Below are 11,029 nucleotides of genomic sequence, written 5' to 3'. Positions count from 1 at the left end.
TCTTGGATCCGTCTCGGGACAGTTTTGTTCTTTTATGTTGGTGTTATGAATGAACACAATAAATGACATACAGACCACACACAGGTCCAAACCACGATTCATCGCCAGCTATGCAGACGATACACGTCATCGGCGTCCATGGAATTCTCCGTTACGTGGCGAGGCGGAAGTCACAAGGTACACAGGAAGTGATGACGTAGTCAGAACAAAACGTGCATGCAGCACTCCCATGCATGGAGACCCAGTTGGTGTTACCTCCCCTTAGAAACGTCTGCATTTAGCACCAAGCACACGCATGACCTGTTATTGTAGGAGTATATTTCTTGCCTTATAACGGAAACAAAACGACGACAAAATACTATGGACATGAAAACCAGAAAAAAAGTTCACACGAATTTTGGGTGGATGTTTCAGTATTTTGTAGTCCTCACATGGAATGGAAAGAATACGTAGCTGGCCACAAGTACGTGCTAGGCATCAATGATGTAGTTTGCATAAATTTCTTATTTTTGTCTTCTTAAAATGGTAATTTGTAAAAAAATAAAAAAAAGAGGTAATTTCGACTCTTATTATCATATTTTAGTGCTTATACCTAATTAAGGTCAAGCATGTTGTCCTGGGCACACACCTGAAATATCTGAGCTGTCTGTTCAGGATTACGAGAGAAGACGACCAGTGTATTGGCCTTATATCTCCCTGTTAAAACTCGCTCTGGGTGTGAGCCGGTAAAGGGATGCGAACTCGGTATTGTCCAGCCCTAAGATCAATGGTTTAGTCACTATCACCACTATCGGTTTGGTTTAGGCTGTACAATCGGTAATTTAAGAGACGACACTATTCTTTTCTTACAAGGCAGATTCCAAAGAGAGAAAAAAAATATTATGAAGTCATATCCCAGTAGTCTAGATTCCAAGGAAAACCTAAGGCAAAGTTTAGCATCTTGCGCTCATGGATTAAATGATAGTCTTAAGTTCTTAAAAAGGTAAGTCAGTGGTATGTATCAAGGTCAAGGTCAATTATTAAACCGAATATTCTGATAGGCTGTTGTTATGAGATTTTTACTTTCGTCAACAGAGAACGTGAGAGGTCCAAGCATGTCTGCTCTGGGCACAAGCTACGGTATCTCGCCCGCTTACCAAATGTCTACTTATGCAACAGGTGTCATCATTACCCCCCCCCCCCCCCTCCAATAACACCAGTAGCTAACTGACTGCTTGTTGCACAGGTGAGGGTAGCGCTTCGGAGGCAGTGGGAACGCATCCGCCAGCACCGTTTCATGCACAACAATAGTCTGCGCAGGATGAGTCGCTCACTGAGCCTTTTCACGTCAGTGAGTGAGGTTTCACACGCGCCCACAAGCCAGGTGTACACGTTCCGGTCCAACGTGAGTTCTCAGGTACTCTCTATAGTGAACGCTTCTCACACGCCCAGCTTACTCTCGGTAGTGAACGCTTCTCACATTGCCTGGTTGCAAACACAAATTTGGGGGAGGGGGTGGGGGGGAGGGGGGGCGGGAGTAAAGGAAAAAAATTGTTGTTTCAGTGTCTCACAATGAAAAATCCTTATGTGGGGCTTGGATTTTTTTTTTTTTTTTTTTTTTTTTTTTTTTCTACAGCACTTTGAAGTTAGGAGTTTAAAACCTACCCAAGACCCACTAAAATATGTGGTAGGGCTAACACATTTACGTTTTTGGTAACTTGTAGACTTTCTATGTCACTGAAAATTGGCATGAAATTATAAAAATAATCGCCCCTTTACTTGTGTCTGTGGAAGGACGTGATGTGACGGTGATAACATTCTACCAGTGTTCTTTATTATAAAATAAAATGTGTTAGTTCTTTATATTCGTGCATGAAAAGGTTGAATACAATTAACATGAAAGTATATTGTCGCTTTCAGGATTCTAACCCATATCACTACAGATATAATTACCAAATCATTAGTATCTTTAATGGGCATATTTCAAAAGAGGTCAACATCAGGCTCCAAAATTCAAATTAGCAGCTAAAACTGGACTTTGCCTTCAATAATTTCGCCCTTTTTAAGCTACATGTATTATAAGCATTAGGAATACCAGAAGCTCATGGTGTACAATCATTAATATTCTAAGCAAGAAAATGTAATTAATATCCAGTTTGATTCATTGAAAGTGTTGTTAGCAGGAGGCATGTTTAAATGTCTGTCAGGAATGCCCCTTCAAAAGTCATGACTGTCATTTCTTAAAGTGCCTATAGAAGATAATGGGTTAATCAAAGAAGTAATTTTGTTATTCTAGATTGCAAACATGTTTTTTAGTTATGAAAAAAAAGCGCATTAGTTGATCAAAGTTCCCTCTTATACTTTTGATAGAATGTTGCATTGATTCTGTTAAGTTGGCATCTTTGATTTCTATCAATGTCCGACACCAAACCTATCTAAAGGTCACTTAGTCAAATTTGGTTAATTAAGGAATTTGTAATGTATGGTATATGCAGCTCCTCCTGCCTCATATAAAACCATATTTCTTTACTTCTTAATGTGGATTACTTAAAACAAATACAAGGGCAAAGATTCAACTTCTATCCGACACCAAAACGAATATTTTGAAATATGCCCTAATAGAGATAAATAAAACTTTATTACAGTTTCATTTGTTTTTGATGAGTTAGAATAATTGAGCTGACCACCAAACAATATTTTCGTTTTCAAAATGGAAACCATCTTGGATTTGATCATGATAACATCACCACATCAAGTTCTTCCATAGACAGCAGTAAAGGCTAATTATTTTTGTAACTTCTTGCCAATTTTCATTGACATAGATTGACTACAAGTGACCAAAACCTTAAATGTGTTAGCCCTACCTCGTATCCCAGTGAATTTTAGATAGGTTTTGAAGCCCTGATGTCAGAGTACTGTGAAGACAATTCCCCAAGCCCCAGACATGGGAACTGTGCTTTTTGGGACACTGTGGGGTGTACTGATTCAGAAAAATCAAGAATAATTGTCCATTAAGTTTCGCTCAAAGTATGTTCATTTTGAAATGCTACAACCAGACTAACACGGCTCACTCAACCTAGAGCTTCTCAGCTTAGTTTTGGTTTTACTTTTAACACTGGGATTTACGGCTGCATGTTCTTGTATTATGCCCAAACGTATAATTTCGTTCAAGTGATTTACAGTCCGTTTGTGCGTCAAAAGGGGACCGATGAACTGACGTGTGATGTGATAACGAATGACGTTAAGATTCCTTTAAAAGCGTATTATTAAATTTTAAATTCTTACTAACTCCCAAAATAATTTTTACTTCAAAAAATCTCTGTGCAAATAATTTAAAATATGGGGGGGGGGGGGGGGTCTTAAATTACATTTGTGCTATCAAATTTTAAATACGTTAAATATATCCTTTTTAAATAGAGAGATGAAGGCATCTAATAGAACAGCCTTTAACGCAATTCCACGTGCAGTTCTACTACTGTGTTATTGATTACTAGAAGCAATCCGGGTGAAACTGCATAGCTTGGCTGTTTGCACCCCCGTTCACAAAATAGCTGCCTAGGATTGCGCTCGCTTGATGCCTGGTCGGTTCGGGGTCGATCCTCGTGAGTGGGCTCATTTGTTTTATTTCTCGCTCCAGCCATTGCACCACGACCAGTACATCAAATGTTGTGGTATGTGCTATCCTTTCTATGGGATGGTGCATATAAAACATCCCTTGCTGTTAATCGAAAAGAGTAGTCCATGATGTGGCGACAGCGGGTTTCCTACCTCAATATTTGTGTGGTCCTTAACTATATGTCGACGCCATATAACCGTAAATAAAACGTGTTTCATTTCCTTTCTTCTTTCCTACCAATATTTTACAATATGAGTATTTTTTTTATAAATAATAAGAGAAAACTTAATAATTGTAACTTATTTTAACCTTCCTAGCAAATAGGGTAAATAAGCGGAAGAAAGGTTAAGATGATGTAATGGTTTTCGCGGGGGGGGGGGGGGGGGGGGTTCTGTACGTCATTTAGAACATAATTAGAATAGTTAAAATAGAAAAAAAAAGTAAGGAAGTGAGCGCTCAATTGATATCAAAACGTGTGCTATTAATCAAATGGTTCTTGTTCACTGGTTTTAACGTTGTTCGTAGAGAGTTGCATACCAATTCATCGGTTCCCTGTTGACGCAAATGGACTATGTCGCTATTTTATTTAAGTGGTTTATCGCATTTTGTATTAGACGCTGCATGATAGAAGCTGGGTTCGTGTCGCGGTACTGCCTTTCCGCATTGTATCACCATTTACTAATGCAAAAACAACTAATTTTAATAATCTTGTCTTACGTTGATGCCAACGGTTATCAACAAGTGCTTTATTAAACCATTTATGTCTGTTGTCATGTTTAACGATACAGCAGTATAGAGTCTAGCTATAGCTTCTGAATGATGAATGGCAAAAAAGTGTAACGAAGAACGGGTCATCTATTGTAAGTGATTAAATAATAAAACTATTCTAAATAAAGCAGCTTCAATATACCTTATAGTCGGACAGCCCGAGTAATTGAGGTGCGTGTGCCCAGAGTAGCGTGCTTGAATCTTGATTAACAGTAAGTATGAAAATATACTAATCAACACAAGAAACACGAACATTTTAATATGTGTTTTTGCATGATAAAATTAATTAGGTAAATAGTAAAAATAGCCCAAGCGCTTTCAATTATTCTCAATATATTCAGGGTCGGAATTCAGTTCATAGACTCAGTTTTTCGCCTCTTAGTTTGTAGAGTGACATTGGTATTAAAAAATAGTAACTCATGTGGAGGCAGATGGCTTCTTTTTTACGCTCTAGAACACGATTTTTAATTTCTGCACTTAAGAAACATAACGGATGATGATTTACAATTTGCTAAATGTATCATTTAAAAAATTAAACAATAATTCATTTCCGTTATGTTTTTATTTTATTTTGGGAATGGTTGGGAAATTGCTTGGTTGGTTTTGCTGTTTTGATTGTTCGGGGTTAGTTTTGGCGTTTATTTTGTTTGTTTTTTGTTTGCTTGGGTGGGTGTTTTGTGTGTTTTGAAAATTGTACTGCATTAGTGTTCTCTGTGTAGTGCTTAACGTATAAATTGCACAGGTTAGTACGAGCACACACGTGTGTGTGTGTGCGTGTGTGTATGTGCGCGCGCGCGCGTGCGTGTGTCAATATGTGACCACTGATTGCATGTTTATTTTAAACTCATTTTTGTGGTGTTTTGCCTGCAATTAAATTGGTAGACATTATTGCTTTCTATTACATTAACATTGCTGTGCTGTTATAATGTATCGCAAAGGTGGGTGTATTCTACTTAAACCTTAATGTACTATTTAAAAAAAAAAATACATTTTTAAAATTTGAAAACGAATTGTTTTATCTTTACTATCAGTGTATGAAACTGTGTCATATTATATTATATTACGTTCATTGTCGTGATATATAAATATACCAGTATTGTAAAACACATTCATTAGAGAGGTAATATTTTCATAAAGTTCGAACATTCCATTCGTATGATATTCATGTAAAACTCGTAATATAAATGCTTGAAATACAGTGTATGTTATTAAACGGAATGAATCAGTAGTAAACTAAAATAAATGTATTTTCTTTTATAGATATGTAGAAATTGTTAGATTTATACAATAGGCAACGCTCTTCCGAATTGGATTCCAGAAGGCGTAACTCGTAAATTGTTCATTGTTCTCTATAAATGCAAACCATTATGTTTTCAAACATTTCAGGGTCGTACCCAGGCAACAATAACATGCCGGGGGGGGGGGGGGGGGGGGGGGGCAGCAAAGAAAAGTATTTGGGTACTTTAACGTGCATGTTCCTTTTCATTAAAAAATGGCATATCAAAACTGGAAGGTCACTTTTCATACACTTCTTCCCACACCCCTCTTTTTACGACCCTGTAAGCAAACCTAAAATCGATCAGTATTTATAGCCTACATTTCCATCATAATGACAACTGTATTCGGGGTTTTTTCCAGAAGCACAACCAGCTTGTATCGACCGTGCAGAATGGGCACGTGCAACCGCTACTCCGATACCCGCTCACGAAGCGAACGAGCGCCAGCGCCAGCATCCGACGTCAGATCTACTGGGACGACACCATCGACGACACCACGGTGTGCCAGGCGGCGCGAAGTGACCTTGTTTCAGAACAGCAGATATAAAACATATTAGTGCACTTTGGCCTTAGACCATTGGCGCCTGTGTCTAAGTGTAGGCCAAGGACGCCTGTGTTTAAGTGTAGGCCATTGGCGCCTGTGTCTAAATGTAGGTCAGAGACGCATGTGTCTAAGTGTAGGCCACATATGCCTGTGTCTAAGTGTAAGCCAGAGACGCCTGTGTCCACGTGTAGGTCAATGGCGCCTGTGTCTAAGTGTAGGCCAGAGACGCATGTGTGTAAGTGTTGGTCAAAGGCGCATGTGTCCAAGTGTAGGCCAAAGGCGCCTGTGTCCAAGTGTAGGCCAGAGACGCCTATCAAAGTAGGTTAATTAAAACGCCTGTTTGTCGGCCTGGGCCAGGGTAAGTTGGGTTAAAGTACGCATTCAGCATTAGCCTTGATTGTGAACAAGAAATGTAAAACATGTGAGGACTCTGGTTTTAGATCATATGAAGCCTGTTTTTTGCGAGTGAAGGTCAGTGAAAAACATCATATGACATTAACGCCTGTTTGTCGGTTTGAATCAGTGATGCTTTTATTGGTGTAAGTCGGTGCACGCAAATCTGCATTCAGCTTTAGCATTGTTTATGAAGGACCATTGTAAGAAAATTGTGGAGGCGTAGCACTACTGGAACGCCAGTCATCAAGAGTGCAACATCAGATTTCGATCAGTTCTACCCTGGTGTTGTTGGAACTCCACGTCATCTTTCAGTGATTTCGAGCGGCTACAGGTCAGTGGCAGGTTACGACGTTCAGTGATCGGTACAAACCTGTAAACGCAGTTAATGTTAATAATCAAAGAGGAATAAAATGGCATCAGTTGTTTCCATGGTGATATACTAGTATTGTAGCTGAATTAAGTAAAGTTGTTATATTGTTTTGTAAATTCTGTTGCTTTCATCTGTGGTCTAACGTTAACAGCGTGATCATGACAGTACACCGGGGCTGTTTCAAATGAGGACATGGGTGTGTGGATGAGGGACAGATGATTAGTTTTTTAAACAAGGTAATCGTAAACAGCCTGTTGCGTTGTTGCATCACGGTTATCGACATTACATGTAGCGTGTTTGTGGCAACGCCAGCGGTATCGTCTGGGCCCGTACCCAGTCTAAATTAACTAGTAAAACAAGAATCGGGACACAAATGATATTTTAAAACTGCCATCCCCCTTCCTTCCGTTACGTATGACCCTGTTGACAGTGCGGGATTGGTGTCCGGTTGTTTATGTTAAGGCGGTTTCCGTATAATCTGTAAGTAAAGTAAAGTTTATTTTGTTTAACGACGCCACTAGAGGAAATTGATTTTTTATCTTATCATCGGCTATTGGACGTCAAACATATGGTCATTCTGACAGGTTTTTTTAGAGGAAACCCGCTGTCGCCACATAGGCTACTCTTTTACGACATGTAGCAAGAGATCTTTTATTTGCGCTTCCCACAGGCAGGATAGCACATGGCCTTTGTTAAACCAGTTATGGATCACTGGTCGGTGCAAGTGGTTTACACCTACCCATTGAGCCTTGCAGAGCACTCACTCAGGGTTTGGAGTCGGTATCTGGATTAAAAATCCCATGCCTCAACTGGGATCCGAACCCAGTACCTACCAGCCTGTAGACCAATGGCAAAACCACGACGCCGCCGAGGCCGGCAATCTGTAAGAAGTCGTCAAGTGACAGAGGCTGAACTAGACGAGGACATCTTTAACGGGAACACAACTCGGGCCAGTGTTCCACAATTGTACGGTCCTGTCTGTGGTATGGTTAGGTTTATATGAAAGAGGCCCTGTTGTTAATCGAAATGAGTAGCCCGTGGCGTGTCGTTGTGTGGCGACAGCGGGTTTCCTCTTTCATTATATGTGTGGTCCTTAGCTGTATATCCGACGTCATATAGCCGTAATTAATGTGTAGACTGCCCCCCCCCCCCCCACCCCCACCCCCACCCCCACCCCCGGATTGTCGCATAATCGTAGCCGTTGCCACAAAAATATTACATGTAATTATTAGTCTTTAACAGACTAACTTTTAATAACATAATTTAATATCATTATAATAATGAATATCTTTCATAATGTAAAAATCGGTTTCGGAATATAAGTAATGTTTATATGTATGAAGTTATGAAGTTCTGTGTTTTAATATGCATTTATTTTTCTTTCCATGTCGAAATTGTTTTAACATCAGTTGGCACCACAGTTCATACATCTCAACCTTCTTTCTCCAATCTGTCTCTCTCTTTCGTTTTATGTCTCTCCCTGTCTCTGTGTGCCGGTCTCTCTCACCCATCTCGCCTGTGTATATCCCCCCTCTGTCTCTGTCTCTGTGTATATGTATGTAACTTCGTTTCCCTCTTTTATTGATTTTCGTTGACTGTGATCCGAAATGCCAATATATATGTAGTCCACTGAATTGCTCAATGCATTTGTATTTACTCGTTGATCATTTTCCAAGTGCTATGTACATTCTGTCTAGAACTCACATGTAAGTGTACGGTTTGTCCCAAACGGTGATATATTGAACTTACTGATACGTGTTGTAATTTTTGTTAATCTATTCACTCTCACGTGTACTACATTCCTATGTAAGCAAGTATGGTGATATTTGTATATCCTTGTCAAACTAAATGTATGTTGTCCGTTTAAAAGCAAGGATTAAACTACCATGTTTTGTTATGTACAGATTATCAGTTTACGGTGAGACAAGCAAACGCTGGATTTACTTTGGACCCTGTGTACAAAGATGATCATTGCACAGTGGTCAAGTACAGATCTTTGGTCGTATAGTGCTTACCTTACCGGACTTCGCATCCCGGAGTTCGATTCCACAGGCCCGTAGGAACAGTATCGGTGGGTGGGGCATAATTTCTAGTGCGGGGGTGGTAAACCAGATTTGTATCTTTATTTATATAGAATAGGTGGAACTTATATTTTCGTCCTCAAGTGGGTACAGTCCCTCTCCACCCCCCATCCCACCCCCCACCCCCCACCCGTTCCTACAGGCCTGTCTCCTCTCAGCTTAAAATGTACAGCCACTACACCAACATATCTCTCACTAACCACAAACAACCACAAACAACCACAGACAAACACCCAGATAGCCACGTGTGTTCACAACAGTGAACTAGAAAAGTTGACAATAAGTTCAAAAATGAAGGTACGGAGTGAATCCTCATCAGTGATGTCAATATAGGTTGCTAGACTGGAAACATACCTTGCTATCCAGTGGTTGGTAGACTGGAAACATACCTTGCTATCCAGTGGTCGGTAGACTGGAAAAATACCTTGCTATCCAGAGGTCGGTAGACTGAAAACATACCTTGCTATCCAGTGGTCGGTAGACTGGAAACATATCTTGCTATCCAGTGGTTAGTAGACGTAAGGAAGATTGTTTTTTCTCCAGAAAAATTGGTGATACTTTACTCGCCAATAAAGCAATAAAACAATTATCATTATCATTATCTAGCATATTCATTCCTCGGCACAAGCCTGATTCCAAAAGACGTTATTATAGAGTTGTGAGGGTATTTAGTCATGACTCACTGTCAGGTGCTTTGTCTACAAATGAGAGCTTATTTTGTAGGAGGACTGCTACTTTATCACCGGCCTCGGTGGCGCAGTGGTTAAGCCATCGGACTACATGCTGGTAGGTACAGGGTTCGCAGCCCGGTACCAGCTCCAACCCAGACTGAGTTCTTAAGGACTCAGTGGGTAGGTGTAAGGCCACTACACCCTCTTTTCTCCCATTAACCACTAACCAACTAACAACTAACCCACTGCCCTAGACAGACAGCCCAGATAGCTGAGATGTGTGCCCAGGACAGCGTGCTTGAACCTTAATTGGATATAAGCCCGAAAATAAGTTGAAATGAAATGCCACTTTCTTATTGTTGTTGAACGTGTATATGTGACATTGATCGGTAATGCCACTTTATCTTATTGTTGTTGAACGTGTATGTGTGACATTGATCGGTAATGCCACTTTATCTTATTGTTGTTGAACGTGTATGTGTGACATTGATCGGTAATGTTTATAGACAGAGAGTTGTTATTCAAAATGGTTGTTATACCAGGTTTTACTGTTAAAGAATGCACAAATACATTCAGATATTCTAATGTGTCATTTTATATTACTGCATTCATCCGTCCTAGCATAATTTAAATATAAATTCTTTAAAAATACACTTACGTTTTATAAATAAAGATTAGTATCAGAATGGGTTTCTTTAACGCTACAGTTATGTATTGGGAATAATACATATTTTACGCAAGAGTCTGTCGCCCTTGACATAAATTCGCTTGGATTTAATATTTAATGCGCAATAATCACCAACATTATACGTCAGGTATTCCTCGACACAAAATGTATTTTGAAATGAGTAAATTCTTACGTTCGTGATCAGTCCAAGAGTCCCGAGGTGTCTACAATTCCCACTTCAACAGAGTGTATTTCTAAAAGAAAAAATGAAAAAGAGGAATCCACCTACAAAACTCGGGATCATCTACATTTCGACATGTCAAAGAGGCAAATAAAACTAAATATCTTGAACATTAGAACAACTCTGTCATGGCGAAAGCAAGTCGACATTGGGTAGGCTGACTGAGATCGAGGGCGAAAAGCAAATTTTTTAGGGGGTTCGGGTGTATGACCCCCCCCCCCCCCCCTCCCCCTCCTCTAAAATTAGCCATGCTTCCTGCAAGAGAAGAATGCAGCTTTAAAACTCGTTTCGTTTGTTAACTGCATTAGAACATTTATTTTAGTGATAGTTTCTCCGTCCAGTCAAAGTGGTCATTGTTTTGGGGACTTTTATCATGTTTTTATTCACATAAATTTTAACAAAGTTTTTTTGTTGTTAAT

The 11,029-nt window shown here is 39.7% G+C and overlaps 1 protein-coding gene across 1 annotated transcript in view; it reads left to right on the top strand.

The window, feature by feature from the left end:
- The window catches only part of LOC121381590 (PDF receptor-like), a 53,511-nt gene extending 45,983 nt beyond the window's left edge, over window positions 1-7,528 (top strand). Inside the window, exons 11-12 of the mRNA XM_041510925.1 lie at window positions 1,226-1,396; window positions 6,002-7,528. Coding sequence (XP_041366859.1) covers window positions 1,226-1,396; window positions 6,002-6,187 — 357 coding nt within the window. The 3' untranslated portion in view covers window positions 6,188-7,528. The remainder of the gene's footprint in view (window positions 1-1,225; window positions 1,397-6,001) is intronic.
- Window positions 7,529-11,029: the final 3,501 nt, after the last annotated feature.

Source organism: Gigantopelta aegis, chromosome 9 (genome assembly GCF_016097555.1).
Source record: "Gigantopelta aegis isolate Gae_Host chromosome 9, Gae_host_genome, whole genome shotgun sequence".
Lineage (NCBI taxonomy): Eukaryota > Metazoa > Mollusca > Gastropoda > Neomphalida > Peltospiridae > Gigantopelta > Gigantopelta aegis.
This window is presented reverse-complemented; position numbering and strand designations above follow the sequence as displayed.